The sequence below is a fragment of the Denticeps clupeoides genome, chromosome 10, assembly GCF_900700375.1.
Source record: "Denticeps clupeoides chromosome 10, fDenClu1.1, whole genome shotgun sequence".
Classification (NCBI taxonomy): Eukaryota; Metazoa; Chordata; class Actinopteri; order Clupeiformes; family Denticipitidae; genus Denticeps; species Denticeps clupeoides.
The window spans coordinates 17,451,178-17,472,173 of record NC_041716.1 but is presented as its reverse complement, the minus strand read 5'-3'; the positions used below and the strand labels follow the sequence as shown (position 1 = coordinate 17,472,173).

General features: G+C 41.1%; 3 protein-coding genes and 1 non-coding gene across 14 annotated transcripts in view; 3 read left to right on the top strand and 1 right to left on the bottom strand.

Annotated features, from left to right (window-relative positions):
* Positions 1-11,499, top strand: part of atp2b3a (ATPase plasma membrane Ca2+ transporting 3a) — a 30,841-nt gene extending 19,342 nt beyond the window's left edge. For 2 of the 7 annotated variants that reach the window (XM_028992860.1, XM_028992857.1), the window contains 8 exons: positions 1,528-1,634; positions 1,727-1,918; positions 2,149-2,362; positions 2,893-3,104; positions 3,518-3,625; positions 4,117-4,299; positions 5,148-5,301; positions 10,445-10,605. In XM_028992860.1, the coding sequence (XP_028848693.1) occupies positions 1,528-1,634; positions 1,727-1,918; positions 2,149-2,362; positions 2,893-3,104; positions 3,518-3,625; positions 4,117-4,299; positions 5,148-5,301; positions 10,445-10,470 (1,196 nt within the window). In that variant the 3' untranslated portion in view covers positions 10,471-10,605. Of the gene's footprint in view, positions 1-1,527; positions 1,635-1,726; positions 1,919-2,148; positions 2,363-2,892; positions 3,105-3,517; positions 3,626-4,116; positions 4,300-5,147; positions 7,305-10,444 lie in introns of those variants that run through there. The other 5 variants (XM_028992855.1, XM_028992854.1, XM_028992858.1 and 2 more) reach the window with 3 other exon arrangements.
* Positions 2,387-2,468, top strand: trnal-caa (transfer RNA leucine (anticodon CAA)). The gene has a single exon. It is a non-coding gene; the product is annotated as a tRNA-Leu (tRNA).
* Positions 11,500-11,585: 86 nt separating the features above from the next.
* LOC114797788 (uncharacterized) lies at positions 11,586-14,143 on the bottom strand. The gene is made up of 12 exons (XM_028992872.1): positions 13,979-14,143; positions 13,806-13,850; positions 13,651-13,704; positions 13,497-13,562; positions 13,168-13,278; positions 12,999-13,079; positions 12,778-12,855; positions 12,300-12,386; positions 12,179-12,217; positions 12,018-12,089; positions 11,866-11,898; positions 11,586-11,787 (listed from the first exon to the last, which is right to left on the bottom strand). Exons 2-12 carry the CDS (start codon positions 13,840-13,842, stop codon positions 11,735-11,737), a joined length of 711 nt encoding a protein of 236 aa, XP_028848705.1. The 5' UTR covers positions 13,843-13,850; positions 13,979-14,143; the 3' UTR covers positions 11,586-11,734.
* A 1,159-nt stretch (positions 14,144-15,302) lies between these two features.
* Positions 15,303-20,320, top strand: LOC114797786 (uncharacterized). Of its 5 annotated transcripts, none has more exons than XM_028992870.1 (8): positions 15,303-15,706; positions 16,138-16,173; positions 16,253-16,555; positions 16,758-17,054; positions 17,968-18,282; positions 18,654-18,803; positions 18,882-18,948; positions 19,831-20,320. In XM_028992870.1, the coding sequence occupies exons 1-7, from the start codon at positions 15,628-15,630 to the stop codon at positions 18,920-18,922; spliced, it is 1,221 nt and encodes a 406-aa protein (XP_028848703.1). In that variant the 5' UTR covers positions 15,303-15,627; the 3' UTR covers positions 18,923-18,948; positions 19,831-20,320. The 5 variants fall into 5 exon arrangements, with proteins under 5 accessions (XP_028848703.1, XP_028848701.1, XP_028848700.1 ...); XM_028992868.1 differs by having other exon boundaries at positions 19,054-20,320; XM_028992867.1 differs by having other exon boundaries at positions 18,654-18,948.
* The last annotated feature ends 676 nt before the right edge of the window (positions 20,321-20,996 follow it).

Sequence of the window (20,996 nt, the reverse complement as noted above, 5' to 3'; positions counted from 1 at the left end):
TCATATTAAATATTTTTTCAGATTAAGTATTTTCCTTGTCTAATGTATCCGGTACAGTTCATTGTGTATAGTTCTTTACAATCCATACAAATGCCTGCTGCTTTGGATAAAAGTGTAAATATAAATTTAATTGTGGTAATGCTGCAGGGTTTACAGTGAAGATTGCCAGGGTCTTTCAGCAAACATTGCTGGCTTTTTTGTGGTGTTTTTATTGTTCTGCATGTAGTAGGAATGTAGTTTAAGTTTATTTTGAATAAAAAATAGCTTTATGTACATTACATTTTGAACATAACATGCTATGTTTTCAAAAACTGCTTCTCTATCAGTTTATCCATTGCTCAGTCGTAAAACCATGAAACAAACCAAGACAATAAAATTGCTTCTCAAATTTGCCGGATTATGGTCCTTTAATTCAGTATGCCACTTTAGCCCTGGAAGACAGTCACTCAGTTTAAAGGTCCCCTATCATGAAAAATGTTTTTGCTTTTATATAGATCTTTGTGTCCTAATGCTGAATCTGAAGTCAGCCGTGGTGCAGAATTACGGCCACTTTGATCCAGTCCCACAATGAGATTTCCTCAGGACGCGCCGTTTCAGTGTGTGTACCTTTAAATACAAATGAGGTGGAGAGAGGCAGGATGAGGAGGAGAGTGGCCTATAGATGTGAGCGGGCATTTGTGGAAATGATGTCATCGACACCATCCACCAACCACAATGTTTGGCGCAGACAGGAAGTCGTGTTGGCGTTTTTCCAGAATTTTTTTTTTATGAACCCACTGGTTTTTGTATGTTTTCAAGCCATGACATTCAGTGCAGTTTCGTTTTTAGGGGAGGGGTGGGATATTCTCTGGGCAGGCAAAGCATGAGAAAGAGGAGGGAACCATTCCCCTTATGACGTCATAAGGGGAGAAATTCCAGATCTGATCATCTGAGCTGGTGCTCTCTGAACAGTGAAGCAGAGTGGCCAAAGCACTCTTTATACATACATGTATCACAATTTTTAGCCACTGCAGGACCATACTCAGGCTAAGGGAACTCGTATTAATGTTAAATAATTATTATTAAATATTAAGTGAAATTTTCATAATAGGGGACTTTTAAAGGAGCTCTACCCCATCCCATGCTCTACCCCTAGACGACCCTATTCAACGCGACATCTAGTGTATATATTTTTGGCAGCTGCAGAACCTCTACAACAAAAAAAATCGTCTCTACTGTGCCCATTTCTAATGAAAAGACAAGGCTGTTTAACTCGTTGCAGAGGAGCGCTAGACACCAAACAAGGAGAGCACTTTGGATGAGGCCGGGAGGTTACAGTGCCATCTCTGCGCATCCATGAGAAAAAAAAACATTTTAGAAAACATTTCCGTGTGGACGCTGTTTTTTTATAAACTGAAAACCCGTTTTACAGAAAAGCGTTCTGGTATGGACTGAGCTGTTGACTTGTGATGAGATGGAAGGTCTAAACAGGGTTTCAATTTCCAGTTAGAAGGAGTGCTCTCATTATGCTGCATTTTCTGTACACAGGCATCATCGACAGCACTATAGTGGAACAGAGACAGGTTGTGGCTGTAACTGGAGATGGTACCAATGATGGCCCAGCACTGAAGAAGGCGGATGTTGGCTTTGCCATGGTGACCGAAAAACCACTGCTAACTGCTGAATGGCTCAGTGTGGTAAATGTTTGGTTATAGCATGGTAACCCTTGGTCTTGGTCTGTGTTCAGGGCATTGCCGGAACCGATGTGGCTAAAGAGGCATCGGACATCATTCTGACAGACGATAATTTCTCCAGTATTGTAAAGGCGGTGATGTGGGGACGGAACGTTTATGACAGCATCTCAAAGTTCCTTCAGTTCCAGCTCACTGTCAATGTGGTGGCAGTCACTGTGGCTTTCACCGGAGCCTGTATCACACAGGTACCTGCTTCTGTGTCTGGTGTATCTTGGATAAACAACCTTTTCTCTCACCGATCACAAGCAGAAAGTACTTACTTTATTGGTCTGACTATAAGATGTGATGAATATTTCAGAATTTTTCTTAAACACAAGATACTTCTGTGCAATATGGGTTTGTTCTGTATACATGTTTGAAGACTCTTTCTGTCATTTTTTTTATCAGTATTTATCGGTTTTAATCTCTCTCTCAGGACTCTCCTCTTAAGGCGGTGCAGATGTTGTGGGTGAACCTCATCATGGACACATTTGCCTCTCTGGCTCTAGCAACCGAGCCCCCGACTGAGGCCCTGCTGTTGAGGAAGCCATACGGACGCAACCAGCCCCTCATCTCCCTCACCATGATGAAGAACATACTGGGCCATGCTGTTTACCAGCTCGTCATCATCTTCACACTGCTATTTGTGGGTACGCTGGAGATAAGGGGATTAGACTGCGATGGCCAAGTTGTTAAGGCGTTGGACTCAAAATCGAAATGGGTCTCCCCACGCAGGTTCAAAACCTGCTGGCAGTGTAAATATGAACTACATTTTAATGGGTGGTAGTAGCCTAGTGTGTAAAACACTCACCTCTGAACCAGAAGACCACAAAGTCACAGGTTCAAACACCACTAGTGTCCCTGAGCAAGACACTTTACCCTGAGTGTCTCCGGGGGGGGCTGTCCCTGTAACTACTGGTTGTAAGTCGCTCTGGATCAGGCAGTCTGGTAAATGCCACAAATTTTAATGTAGCTGTGTTCCAGGTTTGGCTGGTTAAAGGACTGGAAGTTTGAAGCATCATGTATGTGGTGGGCAGGTTCTACAATTGCATAGAATTTGCTGGTGTCTGTGGGCAGGGGTGTGATATTCCCCTGTGGAGCAGAGACTACACCAACATATAAGTCAATAAAAGTTATGTCATAGATTTTTTCTTTCTGTGTATTTCTGTTTGCTTTGTAGGAGAGAAGATCTTTGATATTGACTCTGGTCGCAATGCTCCCCTGCATTCTCCTCCATCTGAGCACTACACCATCATCTTCAACACCTTTGTCCTCATGCAGCTCTTCAACGAGATCAATGCCCGCAAGATCCATGGTGAGAGGAATGTGTTTGATGGCATCTTCTCCAACCCCATCTTCTGCAGCATCGTGCTGGGCACTTTTGCTGTGCAGGTGAGATTTTTTGGTAGTTTATTCCCTTGATTTGACCAGAATATGTTCACCAATTCTCATCATATTGCCAAGGGCATGTACACTAGATGGGCTTTCAATTCTTAATTGTCATAGGTGCTGATGTGTGTGTGAATGGAGCGTGAATGGTGCTTATCCTATTGCGTTCTCCCCTAACATGGAGTGAGCGGGTATGGGCATTGAGTGAATGTTTATCAAAATGTGTGCGGTTTCTTGAAAGCTTTCAGTTTAGTTGTCTGTGTGTGATTGATTGATTGATATAAGATAATATGTTTTTTGTTAGAGAATTGATGTGAGAATTGGGTGAAGTGATTATTACATGCGTGTCATTTTCTTACAATGTGCACACAAAAGCGTGTGAAACTGCTGTCTCCTGTGTGTGATCTCCTGTCCAGATTGTGATCGTACAGTGGGGTGGCAAACCATTCAGCTGCGCACCCCTGAATGTGGCGCAGTGGCTCTGGTGTCTGTTTGTGGGCGTGGGAGAGCTGCTGTGGGGACAGGTGCCATCACTCTCTTTCTTCTACTGTCACATCAACACCCACTGAACCCAATAATCTCAGGCATTCACCTCCAGTTGTACTGAAAGGCCACACAAATTAGATTGCATTTTTTTTTACATATTATTTTGCATAATATGTGACTGCAAAACAGACTCCAAGAATGGCTTAAATTTTGGAAGGGTCAGTGATTGTCAGACAGTGCAGGTCTACCATGTTGAATATTAATCCAGTCAGTCTGATGGTATTCTTAGCTATGTAATAGCTCAAAAAAGCTCAGATGTCATTTTTGCGGTGACTACACAAAATAGTCTAGACCAGTTTGGACCAATGGCTAAAATAAACTACACTTTTAGATGTTTTAACTGTGAACTGGGTAAAATGTCTTAAAATGTCTTCAAATGTTGTGAATCAAACATGTGCAACAAGAATAATCTTGAATGAAGTTGGGCTTTAAATTCTGAAACATTTGAATCTTTCATATTTTCCTAAAGGTCATTGCCACAGTGCCAACCAGCCACCTGAAGTTCTTGAAGGAGGCAGGGCATGGGCCAGGCACTGACGAAATCATGGATGAAGATTTAGCTGAGGATGAGGAGGAGATTGACCACGCTGAGCGAGAACTGCGACGTGGACAGATCCTCTGGTTCCGAGGCCTCAACCGCATTCAGACTCAGGTAGACTGGAATCTGACGCAAGTTGGCTCATTTTTTTTTAAACACACCACGTTCTTGTAGGGCCAAATTCACTGGAGAAAATGGATGATTCTTTTCTGTGTAGCTAATTCTGACTGAATGTGTCTGTATAGACTGTCAGAAAACATTCAGGGTTCAATTCAGTATAGTGGATGTAGTTGTACTGAACTGAAATGAACTGAGTTATAAGACAGGGGTAGTGGAGATCGGACCAATTACCAGCAAGGTTCCCTGGTTCTCCATAACCATGTCGCCAGTCTGGGGCTGCAGCCTGTTGCTAAATGGGACTGTCAGGCCTGTAGGCATAATTTAATCTTGAATGCTTTGAATCTTGTGATGAGGCTGAAGGATCCACCATTGAAGAGGAAAATAACAGTGTATGACGTGAATTCTAACCTGATTTTGTGTCCTTTTTTTTTTTTTTAAATGAAACTCGTGCCTACCTCTTCACCTCATTATACCACACACTTTCATACTATGTCTCATTACATGGACCCCACCACCCTCACTTTTCACATTAGTGTCCCTTTAACTCACCCACATCATTGCATCTTCAGCTGCGATTGGCCTTACCATTGTGAACAAGAACAAGCTGCTCTTGCACAGAACTGTTACCGAGGTAACTAGTAAGACAACATTAGCTCCAATTAAATTCCCTGATGACCACTGCCACCAAACACGCAAGACACTTTAGAGGTTCACATGGAAGTGGTAATCAAGTATTCCTTCTGTTATTTTATATTTTATATTTTATATTGAGACATCCCTCTCCCGCTCCAAAGTCTCACTACAGTGTCTGTGTGATGTCCCTCTCTGTCTCTCTCCCACAGATGGAGGTAGTGAGCACCTTCAAGAGAAGTGGCTCGTTTCAGGGTGCTGTACGCCGACGCTCCTCAGTTCTCAGCCAGCTCCACGATGTAACCAATATTTCTACCCCCACTCACGTAGTTCTCTCCACTGCCAATTCAACTGGTGTCCCTGGGAGTGAGTTCCACCTTTCCATTAACGGCACCACTAACAGTAGAGCGAGACATACACACACTCAGAGGTTCCCATGACACACACACTTCACCATAGCCGTTCATGTGGAGGATGGTGCCTATGCCATTCCCCTTTTTCTTTCCATTTCACTTTCGTTTCTTTATTGCCGTTTGTTTGGTTTTTAACACTGAGCTTCAAGCTTACGTTGGCTCTTTGTGTGTCTCTTCTTTCCTCCTCCACCAGCTCATCGTAACCTGACTATTTCTTTGTCTTGCTGCTTTGTTTGGCTTGATGCTGCCTGTGATGCGGCTGGTTTTGTTTCTCTTGGTGCCTCTTGTCGCTGCTGCTCATTTGATTTGTGACCAAGGTATTAATATTAAACTAATGATGATTTCAAAATATTCCATCACTATTAAGTGAAAAAATTCCATTGTGAACCACAGAATGAATATGACATTGGTATGAAATAATGGTGATTTTCAGTATTCAAGGGACAAAGAAATAAAAAATGTTTTAAATTTTTTTCCATTGTAGAGTAGTTGTAAACCTTCGAGTATAAGCCCATAACTGTTTAATATCTCTGTGGTATCAACAACTAATCTTCATTCACCCCTCTTTAGGTCAGACTGGACGCCTGCACTGATTCCTTCTTTTTATTTTTCTGGGATACCTGGGCTCAGACTTTGTGGTTTTCCAACTTTCCTTCATGGAAATTAGAGATCATTTAGAGATTAGAGATTAGAGATGCATTTGGTGATTTTGTGTTTATACTGAAATTGAAGCTTTCTAACGATTTACTGATCTCATCTGTGTCTTTGCATGGGATTTGTGTTTTTTCTTCTTACACTCTATTCTTCCCTTCTTTTTTGTCCATTTCCTGTTTCTTTGCATGCAAGAAAGGCAGTAGGGACATTCAGTTGATTCATTGAATATGTTTGAATACAATTATCTGTTCGGGTTTTTATTTTCCAGCAGCTGCTGATCTCTGTGTTCCACACTGGTTGGTTGTGAAGGTTCTTTTTTGATAAAAAAAAAAATTACTTTGATTTACAGCTCACATAGAATGGATAGACACTCAAACCATTGAAAATAAATCCAGATGATAAAAACACTGTCCAAATGCCTGATGCATTGCACATTTCTAAAGTAATGTGGAAAGAAATGCTTTGTATTCCAAAAAACAAATATATCACTGTGTATATAATATGTGTATATAAATGATAATAGCTTGAATTAATTTAATTTACCTAAGTACATCCTATATACAGCATTTCTCAACAATTTTTCTGTTTCCCCCTCAGACCACTGTTTCTCCACAATTTTTAGATTATTTTCTTATGTTCTTTTTCCTTCTTTATATTGTTGTACCATCCACTAATACAATGAGAAGAAATGCTGAGGAAATTTTATTTAAGTTATAATGGATATTCACCCACTCTGTCCCATTTTATTTTAACCAAGGGTTGTCAGTTCAGTGATGCCTTGTTCACTTATTTCAGGACAAATATACATATATATGCTTGTATGTATGTATATTTGTTTCTCTTTCTCTCCCCTTCTCAGTGTCTGTCTGCTTTCCCTGGTCTTCATCCTTTTTGTGCTTTGTGCTCTAAACCCCATAGTGAGAAACTATAGGTTTCAGAAACTGTTAAAACATTCACATACAAAATGTTATTATCAAAATAAAAACAGTTTCAAATGCATTTTATTTTGCTTCTAGTATAATAAAATGATAAAAAAATATAAAAAATTAGAATAGTTGTGATCTCATTTGAAGGTCAGGCCTTGAATGCCAGATAAATAACATAATGGAGCAACTGCGTGGCATAAATACATGTAATTAGTTAATTATGTACCAGAAGTTAAGTAATAGTATATTTTCATCTCTATTCCAATACTTGAAGCTGCATACTGCACCAAAAAAATATAAATACAAATTTTAGTTTGTTGTCATTGAAACAAGTGCAGATTCTTACACCATATTTAAAAAAAAAAAAATGACCAAGCCTCTTTGCTCTCCAGTACATTCAAACTCTCACCTAGTTCCAGCGCTTAGAGCCGTTTAAGTATAAGTGACCAAACTGACTGAGACTTCAAATAGAGAAGAGAATCGTTTATTTTACATTATTTGTCAGATTAAGATGGCATAAATAATGCCATGCTTTGCAGTTGCTGGCATATGTAGTAAAAGATATCTATTAAATAAACCAAATGTGGAAATGAATGAAAAGTGTACAAAAAAGTTCATAGAGAGATTTACCACTGTAATCAGTGTTTCCTGTGATGGATGTGCTTTTGTGTTTATGTTTTTTCTTATTACGATCCTAAAAGGAATTAAAATTATGCTTACAGTTAAGACACAAGACCAAATAAAGTCACACATTGTGCTGAGTGTTGTGGGCCTTATACTCGAAAGTTTACAATGTCTTAAAATGCAGATTTTAAAAAAATTTTCACATCCGTGTGCATTTAGCCACACGCTGGCTCCTTGGACAAACAAATCTCCACAAAGGCTTTAAACAGTTCCTCTGTGTTGTTTGATGATCTGTGGGAGGGTCATGCTGCTTCCTGTGCTGTGCTGGGACTCTTGTCTTGCGCATGCGGGGTACAGCGATCAAGCAGCCATTGATACCCATTAGTGAAGGAATCTAATTAGCACTGCAAAACTCTAAATGCACGTCCATGATCATGTCCTCAGCTACATTTGCAATGTGTTACTTCACCACAGCCACTGCATCTTTCTGTCATGTAGGGCGGGGCAGACTGGTGCCGGGAATGGCCCTTCACTGAGTAACCCATTCAACTTTCTATCTCTCTCTCCATCAAATAGTTGCAACCCCATGCTAACATGGACCCGTTTGCCAAGAGGAGAGTGTGCACGTCTGCATGTGAATGATTGCATTCTGTCTGTATGTTTATTTTTGAACCAAAGGAAAGGGGTAAGTCTGGGACATGGCAAACCACCAGGGCTGCTGTTGTTTAAAACTGGGATCTTGGAATAAATGTTGCATGGTGTCCTGCACTGTCTACCGCACTTTTCAGTAGTCAGTTACACCAATGCTACAGCACTGAAAGGCACAGTACAGAATGCAAAGAGCTAGAAGCAACATCAGGTATTCATGTCTTTCACAACTGTGCAAAAGCTACTGAAAAAAAGCTGAACCTACTGAATCTACTAGTACCTTATACTCAACGATCTGTTAAATATGAATTCAAGGATAATAATAACAATTGATCATCTCTTATGTACCAGTGTTAATAAACATTGGTTAAAAAAAAATTCCATGTTCTGTGCTTGTGAATTCACCAGGAAACATAAAATAAATTAGAAAGCTGAATCTGAACTTTTGCTGGTGTGCCTTATGTTGCTTCACTGGACAGATTGTTGCCTGCCGACCTTTCATATTCATACTTTGATATTAGGGGCTGTATATTAATGGTGCTAAGACAAGAACAAAACATATTACATTCAGCATGAACCGGGAAATTGGGATTTGCCAAAACTGGGACGAGCAGTCAACATCATCTTATGCAGCTAACAACACAATACAACTTTTCAACATTAAAAGTTTAATTGTCACTCAAGTCACTCAAGCTTTCACTTCATGCTAAAGTCAACATCTATGTTAACCTTTCATCATCTCTATTCTGAATATGATATGTGCAAGAAAGTGATTGTTATTTATATATTGATGTGTTAGGTCCCCTATTATGAAAATTTCACTTTATGGGATTGTTTAACATTAATTCAAGTTCCCCTAGTGGCAATGGTAGCCTAGCGGGTAAGGACGCGGTCGCGAGTTCGAATCCCCAACTGCCAAGGTGCCACTGAGCAAATTATTGTCTCCACACACTGCTGGTAGTGAAATGGTGATGGGTTAAATGCAGGGGACACATTTTGTTGTGTGCACCGTGTGCAGTGCTGCAGTAAAGACAAAAAAAACATCACTTTCACTTTTCACAAGGGAGTGATATTTAAATCTATTGGTCCTAAAAATTAAGTTACCTTACTCAGCTGGCATCTCATTTGCACCTCCATCTAAAGGAGCTTCCTAATATGTCAGTGAATATTCTTTTGCAAAAGACAGTTAGGGTTTATCTGCTCATATAACACACATTATATCTGATTATCTATGCATGAGAAATTCTTCAAACCCAAAACTAATATTTGCATTGTACATAACAAAGGGTTGGAGAAATCCAGCGACAAGGCAAATCAAAGAGTTCCAACTTCCCGGTTCTAACATTCAGTATAGTTACATTAAGTAGGTAGTTTCCAGAAACAGGAAACAGCTGCCGAAAGGGCGTGGCTGAATATACGAATATTCTGGAAAAGTAATGTCTGGCAAAAAACACAATACCAATTGATGGTGCCAAATACAATATTTTTTAGCAAACGTTATTTGGGTCCAAATTAGCACTGTTAAAATTTTGCCCAAGCTCAACAGGGAAAAATACATGAATTAGGCCTTGCTTCTGAAAGTGCTTGCGCTTTATTGGTCTGCTTGTTTTTTACTGGTTGGTCCTAAGGATGCATCTGCTGCTGTTACTCCATCCGCCCGCAAGTCTGTTCTGTATAGCGTATATCGTGTTGGTTTTATGGGTTTCCTCTGTCAATGTCTAAATGCGTGTGTCCGAGTTATAAATGTGTGTCTTTGTGTGTGTTACACTTGCTGTATTTGTGCTTATTTGCCGTGCTTGTGTTTTTATTTGCTCATGCTTCATCCATTTTATGTCAGATTGTGAACTGACAACAGCAACATTTTGAGTTTATGACTTTTTTTTTTTCCTTTTACCTTTATATTTTGCCTTTAGTTTCACCTTTTAGTTTTTTCTTTATTTCAGTTCAGATCCATGTAAGATGTGCATGAGGCGGAGTGCCTCCTGTAACAAATCCTGTAACAAGCCAACGGCCAAAGCTACACACAGATTAAATAAGGACCTCCTGTTGCTTTAGTCATATAACGCTAAAATGAAGAAATATGACTCTGTCCTGATCAGCTGCTTTGCTCCTGCAGGGAAGCCAGTAATGCTGTTTTTTTTCTTCCTGTGTGTGGAGACAATAACTTGTGTTTATTTCTCTGTCCCCTCGACTCCCTGTGTATTTCCCGCTGTGCTTCACTTGCTCCCCTGCATCCCTGTGTAGATCCGGGTGGTGAAAGCGTTCCGTAGCTCCCTGTACGACGGCATCGAGAAGCCAGAGTCGCGGAATTCCATCCACGACTTCATGGCACACCCCGAGTTTATCATCAACGATTCAGTCCACAACATTCCCTTGATCGACGAGACGGATATTGACGACGAATCGGAGCGCTGCAACCACAACCACGTGCGCCTGGCTCTGCGTCACATGGCCCCACCCTCGCAGCCGCCCCAGCGACCTCCCAGATCCCGTCCCTCGACATGCCCTTACCGACAGCAGAGCCTGCCCGTCACCCTCAACTGCAACAATAACGCCGCCGACAACTATGACCTCCTCACCCCCAAAGACCCCAGGAAATCCGCTGCTTCCCCGAACCTCGCCAGCCCACTGCACAGCTTCGAGACCTGCTTATAAACACGAGGAAGCGTGGAGAGGCTGTGGACGACAGTGGCGCTCAGGGTGATGGACTGAGAATGCAGTATTAACTGATAATGACATTCCAGAGCCATACTGTTCGTCCAAACCCCCCACCTCCACACACACACACACACCTGCCCACTGGCACCACGTTTTTCCCTCACCCACAGCTTTGAAACATGAATATGGCTTTTCCCACTGCTCCCCTCAAACATTCAACCTCCACCCCTGCTGTCAAGAACTGGGAGGTTCTTTATGGGAGTACGGTGATCGTTAACAGCGGAGTGTTTGGACAGATGATGAACACGGACTTCTGACTTTTAGCTCATTCAGACTCGATGGAAATGTGGCAGAAGGGGTTTAAACCATTCCGCTTTTTAATTAATAATATTACTGTTCCAATTATTATTATTATTATTATTACTATTGTGGTTATTACTGCTAAAATTACAATTGCTACTCAAAATAATATATTCCAGTTAAGATGCTTTATAAATTAGCTTTATATATCCATGTATGTTTGTATGTATGATGTATGTTTGTATGTGTGTGTTACTTGTTTGTTTGTTGTTGAACTGTAGTTACTGTCTATTCCTTTTTCATTTTTTTCTGTTGGTCTTTTTGTTCTCTGCCCTTTTTCTCCTGTCTACCTGATTCTTTTTCTGTGTTTGAGTGTGTATTGTATGTCTTTAAAACATGAAAAGGAAATAAAAAACATGCAAATAAATGAAGTTAATACATTGCATTTACTGATGTACATAAAATAAAATATTCATAATAGATTCAGATAGCTCCCAATACCTAATTTATGTACTTATTTATTGCTGAGATTTCTTTGTTAACAGATGTAGAGATGGTTCTTCCATCTGATTATTGTCAACACTGAGCTGTCGCCGATATGATGGCATGAACTTGACAAATCATTAAATCTGTGACAGAGGAAACAAATCTGAGGTATCCATACACATCATTTTAGGTCTACATACACACCAAACATTTAAACATACCTTTTGTCTGTTGTTTCACAAATTCAGGAGTGCCTGTTGTACCAATGTTATTAAATGGGTTAAATTAACACCAACAACTACATAAAAAAGTCCTAAAAAACGATCCCCCAATTCAACTGACGGTGGACCACTGTTTCAAATGTTATAATTACCCACAATGCGATTCCAAACATCCTGGCATTCTTTTGCTGTCATGCTCTTAATTTGGCTGCACATTAAGTATTCTGTAGAACAGGGAACCACAGTAGAAATACTTTACCCAGTGAACAGTCGGGCATTGCCTGAATAATAACTTTTTTAATGCCAGCAGTACCATAAACATTGTGCTGTAGTTCATTGTCTGTATTCACTTCTGTTTAGAAGAATACACATTTACAAATTACAGCATGAATTTGTTTATTTCACTTAGACATTTTAATTGAATTTGTTCTTACCAATCGCTCTCCAGTATCCGTTGTCAATGTTGATGTAGCAGTGAATAATTTGTTTCAAGGATTGAAAGATCCAGCATGACATGTAGGCTTGAAAAAAGAGAAAATAAATTCTGTAAATTGCTCTGGATAAGGGTGTCTGCCACATGGCAAAAAAATGAAACGGCTCACAAAACTAGAGAATCAAATACATTATTAGAAAACAAGGTACATGCGGTAAATACATGCGACAACATACATCAGAAATTAAGCAAAAATGGTCAAGAGGAAAATGTCTTTACAAATATACAACATGAATATACAGTATATGTAATGTAATACATTTCCTGTGAATGTACTATTGGCAACATAACATGTGGTTCAGAATGGTAATTCAGTCACACATATTTATCCTGTCTTTGTATTCAAATTTTCAAAGTGGAATGTTCCCAATCTTATTAAAATGCAGTGCAACACAATTCTACGCTGGGCAAAGACTGACCTGGATCGGTGAAGACTGCTTCTCCGAGCTCAGTTAAAGGCACCTGTGCTGCCTCAAAGATGGCATCCAGCAAGCAGTCTACAAAAACCCCCCAATACAAACAGCCAAAGCTGAAAGGGAGCCGATGGGAGTGGAACTCGATTGTTACCACTCCCACCCCGTCGACACCACAGAAATCCCCCTGATGTACATTCACTTTCTCTTTCACTGCAGGTACATACCAGACAGCAGCGTCACATTCTGATACTGTGAATTGTGCCAGCAATGAAGATAGACGTCCGCAATCTTGTCCACTGCAACGCCTGTGACAGTGTCGAAATCATCTCCATGAAAGCTCACCACTGTGTGTCATGTTTTATTGATTTTTTTTTTTTTTTTGGCCATACAAACCTATCCATTGCTCAGCCAGAGCAGCAAAGTGGTTAACATGGGATAAGGCCGTCTCAGGAAATTTCTGTAAACACTGTTTGAAGACACTTTTGCAGTTCCTTACAAAGCAACCTAAACAAGTAATCATTAGTATGCATTTTTAAAAAATAAAAAAGTTGTTAATGTCTCAGGGCCTATCAGCACTCATTAGTCCGCTGCACACGTCCACAATGGCTATATAAAATGTTTTATATAAAACAAGGACAATTTCATAGGATATGACCACAACCGTTAGAACAGTGGTGTATTTCAGAATGTATTTGATATTTTCAGTAAAATAATTTCTTTACCTTTGCCACTTTTACTTAACCCTTGATCCAAGCAGTAGTCCAATTCCTCACATTCCTCTATACAGTCTGATAGAAATACAGCATGTCAAATTAGAGCAACTCGTCCAATGAGAAACAGAAACACAAGCCCTTCTGGGTCCACCACTGTCCTTACCAGAAATCAACAAGTCCAGTCCTGGGAAACGTACTGTTTCACTCAAACTGAAAACTGGAGAGTTAAAAAATATATATTTTAGGGGTTCAGGGGTCAATGCCACCCAGATCATAAATTCACATAAAACCATAAATCAGTGGGAACAATGACGTTACCAGTGAGCAGCAGAAAAACAGCAACTGTCACCCGCATCTTTTAATCTGTACCAAAATTAGATTGAGACAACTCAGCAGCAAATTGCAATTATAGAATAAAACATTGAAAGAGAAAGTGTTTGACGAAACATACAAGTGAAACCCGCAATAAATATAGAAGTCGATTTCATTACCATTCACACGATGCACAAAGATCCTGTAGAGAAATAGCTGAACTCTGTGTTTGTTTTCACTTTTGTTTCTGATCCTGATGACAAACAATTTATGCAAAAGTAGATCCGGCTCCACCCTCCCTGCAGGTCGCCCAGTCCAGTGCAGTTGTCACAGTGGATCCCATGGATTCCAGGCAACCCAACACGGGTTTGGATTGAAGACCACGCCCCCTTGATCACCCGCATCTGACATCCTTCGGAATTAAGTTTGCCTGTCACGTGTGACACACCACTGCACAGAGCCCAGTGCACACAGTGGAATGTCTTCTCTGCATTAAAACCATGCCCAGGGGGAGCAGTGGGAATCGGGGAACGGTGTGTGGGGATGGGACCTTGCTCAGTGGCTCCTCAGTGGCACTGTGGTGCTTCAAGATTTGAGATCCAACCTTTCAATTACGGGGCCTCTTTCTTATCTGCTAGGCCACCACGGGGAGAGAACCTTCGCCTTTACTGGCTCCACTCCTCGGTCCCAAAGCTTCTTCCTATATGTCTGTTTGTCCAGTTTAAAATGAATAAATGAAAAGTGGTTATAGTCCACGCATGAGTCCTCCCCTTTATTATGTGTCATGACAGCAGTACATTCCAGATTCATATTGTGCAACACAACATTAAGAGAAATGAAAGTTATCATTTAAAAACTGATGCAAATGCAAATATGCAAAAACATGTATAAATAAGTCCAAAATAAAACTATATACAGTACAGGCCAAAAGTTTGGATACACCTTGTGTTTTCTTTATTTTCATGACCATTTACGTTGGTGGATTCTCACTGAAGGCATCAAAACTATGAATGAACACATGTGGAGTTATGTACTTAACAAAAAAGGTGAAATAACTGAAAACATGTTTTATATTCTAGTTTGTTCAAAATATCCACCCTTTGCTCTGATTACTGCTTTGCACACTCTTGGCATGTAAATGGTCATGAAAATAAAGAAAACACAGGTGTGTCCAAACTTTTCATTAGTTAGGAGACAGTGTTTTAATTTACCGTGGCAGATTAACATTGAACTTGTGTACAGTTGCATAGATTATTCTGGTGAACTGGTGAGTGTGTTAACTACTGCTACCACTGGCGCCCCAGGCACAAATTATGTTTATGACAGTTGAGAAGTAGCATTTCTTGTAATGCAAACTTCACACACACAATACCATCAAGGTTCGTGGCTCTGTTGCTTATTTTGTCTTACACCGTCGAGAGCACGACAGACCGACGAACAGTAGGTGGCGCTGTCGGTACCCAATCCGGACCACTGACTACCGACCACGAACCAGACCGACTTCCGGTGTTGCCGGAAGTAAGATACGAGTTTCGCGGCAACGTCCTTTGCTGGGGTAATTATATTATCGCGTACGTCTTGTTCACTGTGGCTAAGCAGGCCCGGTTTCATTTAACATGTGAATATTCGCTCTGTTTCATTTACGCGTTCTGCATGTTTGTGGCGTTTATGTCAGAACCACAGGATGGCTGACAGTAGTTAGTTCGCCATGTAACGCTAAATTTCCCTCCCCTCCCGATGACTGCAAGTCAGTAAGCGGGCCATCCTCTGGCTTTTTTCATTACTCTGGATGGCCACCTAACGCCATTTTGGTCCCTCGGGGTCCGCAATGAAACATGCCCCGCAGCATCGAGGATGCGTGATGAGGAGAGGGATGCTGAGCACTCGGCTCTTCCTCATTCTCATAGGTCAGTTATCTGTCTGTCTATCCATCCATCCATCCATCTACGGTGATGAAAATTAAAGAAGCATTAAACACACTGGCACGACAATGCTGTTAAACAACCTGGAAAGTCTTTCCAGGGTGATGCTCCCCATCATATTCTGTCTTTTGTTCATGTACACATGACCTTCATCATTACACCAGAGAGTCTTGCTTAAAATATGAATATGAAGGTGACTTTGCAGCACAACATTGCAGTGTGTTGAGGAAATTGGTTGGTATCGAGTTATTATTGAAATCCATAACTTTCCATCAACAAGTGCTGGAAACTGATTAGCAAGTACAGTTTCTCCACTATGAAATTATGCAGTTGAAATGAGAAAATATGGCTAGATGAATCTGTGATATTCAGATATCGGCACTTGCAAAATGAGACGATCTGCTTGCCATTTGCAGGGTGTTGTATCAGCGTTTGGTATACGGATGCATCTGGTAAGTGAAATTTCTTGCGGGAAATAATGTGTGTTTATATGGATCATGTGACGTCTGCTCTGCTCCTGCCCTGCTGCAGAGCTTGATGTCAGGCTGGTGGGTGGCGACCGGTGCTCGGGCAGGGTGGAGGTGCAGCATGCTGGCCGGTGGGTGGGCGTCTGTAACCACGCCTGGGGTGTGAGCGATGCCCACGTGGTGTGTCGGGACCTGGGGTGTGGGCTGGCGTCTTCACACGGAGGTGTGAGTGACCGTCTGACAGGACCTCCTCCTCTGTGGCTGAGCCACGTGAAGTGTGTGGGTAACGAGGCCAGGCTGAAACGCTGCTCCCATACCTTCAGCAGGAACTGCACTAATCACACTGATGTCGGAGTACACTGTTCGCGTGAGTGTTGGCACTGGCATGCTGTTAATATCCAAAAATGCCACCTCCATGCAAAAATAGGCTTAAACTTGGACTTCTCAAGAGCTTATGGTACATTAGTGCCCATATAGAGAAAATGTGTTAATCTCTCCTCTTAATCACATTTCATGTAATACCTGAAATACACTTATAATTAATTTAGGTGCTGTTTATGTCTCATCAGGAGCGCCCATCTTGACCCTGCCATCCAGTTACAACGTCTTCTCCGCTGGAGAGGCCGTCAATTTCATCTGTACCGTGCTGAATGGCCACAAGCCTGTCAGCTTCCACCTGTACAAGAGGGGCACCGGAACTCCCCTGGTTACCCAAAGGGTGGAGAACGGGCAGAAGAGCGTGGAGCTGACGCTGAGCGACCTGGAGACCAGCCACCAGGGGAGCTACAGCTGTGTGTACAGCATCTGGGGGAATTTGCTCTCCCAGCTTCACAGCTCGCAAAGCAATTCCATCAACATCATTGTAGGTGTGTGTGCACTTACAGCAACTTGGTCCTTTCGGTTGTTGCTGTGAAAACATGATTGTTCTCATATTACCGCTGGGTTACCACTTGTTAACTTGCCAAACATGCCAGGCACGTGTAAAGATATTTGGCGTGAAAATGAAGAATGGAAGTACAGGCTCAGCCAAAGTGGTCAAACAAAAGATGCATGTAGCGGATGTCAGAGATGGAGTTGGGGTTTTGTTTTTTTGTTTTTCCGTTCAACACGCCAAGCTGCCTATATTCAACATCAATGACATAAATGCATATTTAAATTCTATAACCCCTTGATGCCCACTGGGGCATAGCGGGTAAGGAAGCAGACCCCTAATTAGTAGGTTTCTGGTTTGAATCCCCAAGCTGCCACTGAGCAAAGTAACGTCCACACACACCCCGGGCGCCTTTGCAGTGGACACATTTTTTTGTGTCACTGTGTACTGTGCTGTGTTTCACAATGACAGTCACTTCACTTTCTTTTCAGCACCCAAACATTATATTGGACAATTTTTTATACGGTTGGTCATGGAAATCCTGCTTTTTGGTTAGGGACAATCATGGAAAAAGTCTGGGAATGTGGTGTGTAATTTTATTTCCATGGTGAACACTGCTCAGGATTGTCAGGTTGTGAATGTGCTAGTGTCAGCAGCAGCCTTTCATCATACCATCAGGAAGAAATTATATTGTTGCTATTACACAGTACATTATACATCATCGGTGACCCTCTGTCTGGTGTGCTGTGTATCACAATGAAAAGAACAATCATTTTCAATATATTTCATAATGGTCTTAAATTTCCTTGTCTCTTATGTGTAATTGGCTAATAATCATACTTTTAAATACAGCACTGAATGAGATAAATCTGTAATTTCACTGCGCACCATAATTTTTCTCCTCCCAGTGGATCTTCACACACCCCAGATCTGGTACAACACCTCCCAGGACACCCCAGCAGGGTGGGTCTTCAAGGGCAGCAGTTTCAACATCACCTGCACCACCCAGCCCCACTACCCGGGGGGGTCATTCCAGCTCCGCCTGATTCGGCCCAACGGAACGGTGCGCCACTCGCTGCCAGCGCTGTCTTCCTCCGTCACCTTCTCCTTCCCCAGCGCCCAGGCCCTCAACGAGGGCTACTACTGCTGCCTCTACAAGGTCCAGCTGGGCGAACGCATGTTCACCTCACGGGAGAGTCAGCCGCTGCCCGTCTCCATCCGAGGTGAGGGCACGTCGCACTCAGGTCATTAGCATTAGATGACATTTTATTCCCAAAACCTCACGTTTCCCAAGCTAGCGCAAAATAACCCTTGAAATCTGCAGTTGCACATGGCTTTGTCACATGGTGTTGTATAATGTCAGACTTGTAAGCTTGTAATTAGGCTTGAAAGCTGACGTTAAAAGTTACATCCAATTCTATCCAATGTCTGTGAAGATTCTCAGTCATCCAGGTGGACTTTTGTCTGAAAGTTGAGTCATGGCAACTGGACTTTCTTTCTTTAAGGTAGATACTTAAAGAAAGAAAGTCCAGTTGCTCAACCTTCAGACAATTCTATCCAATGTTCAGTTACTTTTTCTTTATTTTTATTGCAGACACAGATCCACTGTTGAGTCCGATGGTGATCAGTTTGCTGGTGTCTGCTGTAACATTTGTCATAGCCACCGGCATCATGCTGATTTCATTCAGAATGCTTTGTAGAAGGAAGAAGAAGCTGGCAGAGTTGGAACGGGAGAGCAGGACGTGTGAGTACAGCACAAACTCAGCCGGTCGCCCAGTAATTCCCCTTCCATTTCATTCATTACAATGTTTACGTTTGACAGGCGTCGACAACACATACGTTGTTCTGACAACAATAAAGTAATGATGGTCACACACATGCAAAGCTAGGTGAGTGTGTCACTATGATGCCTATTTAATGGATTTTTAAATTGGGTTTTAACATCAGATGAAATGTTGCCACTGACTGCTGGCCATTTTTTGGCCAACCTCTAGGTTTTGAGTATACCTCAGTGGACAACACTCTCAGGAACAAGCAAAGACAGCAAATGAGTCCACATCTCTTCTTACTCTCTCATCGTGTTTATAGAAGTGTGTAGTTGTCTAACATGCTTATGTGCTTTGGCTTCCTGATGTTACCTTGTGGTCTGCTTATGTGTAAAACACTAGCCTGCTGATGGTCATACTGGTTATAACCATTATAAATCATTCAAAAACATACCATTGTATGCAGGTGGGGCTGTTTTCCAGTGGGGTACGAATGTGTGGAAAATTGTTATATTTGGATAACTATCATGCTCTTGGCTTGACAATCCCTGCACATTTCACATATTTACTTCAGGAATTATTTTTTATTCCTTTTAATTATTTCTGGTACAAATGGGTGTTCATGAATGATTTTATAAGAATAATCATATTCTAATCATTTATCCCACACAGAGTGTGAATAACAGAATGGACATTTAAGAATAAAATGTTTGTGATTCTCTCAATTTCTGCATTTATGGCTCCTACAGTTGTGGGGTGTTAATCTGTAATGAGATTTTGTAAAACCTCAACATGCCAGATATCAGCTGCACACACAGCTTCTAGACAGACATTTGAACTTAAAGTAGACGTGTGTTTTAATTACAGAAAACTAGCTCAGAAGCCAGCGTGCCACATTTAGCCAATTCTCTTTGAGAACCAAGTTCTTGAGAAGTGTGTGTAAAAAATCTGACACACACATTCCAGGATCCCGTGTTAATGTTTTTTTTTTTTTCCTTTTTGTAGCTAAAGCTAATCAAACCTGTTCTCAAGCAGTCAGCATTTACATCACTGGAAAAAAAGTCACACACAAACATGATCGGGCTGTTAAAATTGTGTTCATCGCTGTGATCAATTCATAAATATTTAATATTTATGAATTTACTGTGAATTGCAAAGTGATACATTTATTTAAAGAAAAACAACCGTTAAGATCAAGCCATTCACGCAGAAGCTCCAGTTTACTCCATTACTGCTGCGAATTGCATAATATCATTTTGCCTGAATGTGTACGTTGGCTTTGTCCATCAGGCCTTGGGATTCTACTGTTTGTTTATATTATTAGTATTACTGTGATTTTATAGTAAGGGGCACATGGCCGCTGCCAAATTACAGCGATGATGTTCCGTTGTTTGACCAAATGTGTTCCCTGTATGATTTTTGGGACTGGGCTCTCAGTATCTGTTGTATATTTTAAAGTGTTTTATTTTCACATTAAATTATTTACTTTATTGTATTTGTGTTTGCGTTGTGTTTTCTTCCGTTCAGGAATTCTGACAAACCACTTGAGTGCAAAGAAAAATGAGTGCCCAGGAAAATGACGGACACTGACACGCCATGTAGTAAACCATCAATTACACTGAAGAATCTCAATCACAGTTTGTTAGCACCTCATCTCATCTAATAGTTCTAATGCATTTTCAGCATTATATTTTTTATACAAAAGAAATACAAAAGTAGGATAAAACCATCTTAGCCTATTTAGCTTGAGGCTGAAAGTAAATGCATCTCCAGACCCCTGTATGTAGCGCAATATATCTCAATACCTCTCATATAGTGACAAAAAAAAAAAAAAAAGACCTAAAAATGTCAGATTATAAAATGTTACTAAAACGTTGTTAGTTTAACCTCTTGAATGGATTACTTTGACCTGATTCCATGTTAATGAAAATGAAGTACAGAAAGCCGGACACCAACAAAAACACTAAAAACTGAACCCAGAGAGGGATTAAATGTCCTGAGCCATTACTGGCCCTCTCAGGGCTGGCTTCATGCCTGGATGTGGTGGGTCTGGCCTGTGACGCATGCTTGTACGTGGTCTGGGTATGGTAGACATCTGACCTGTGGAAAGGAGGAGTTTCAGATGGTAGAACTACATGTTAAGTTTGTATAATAAAGAGCAAGGTTACGGC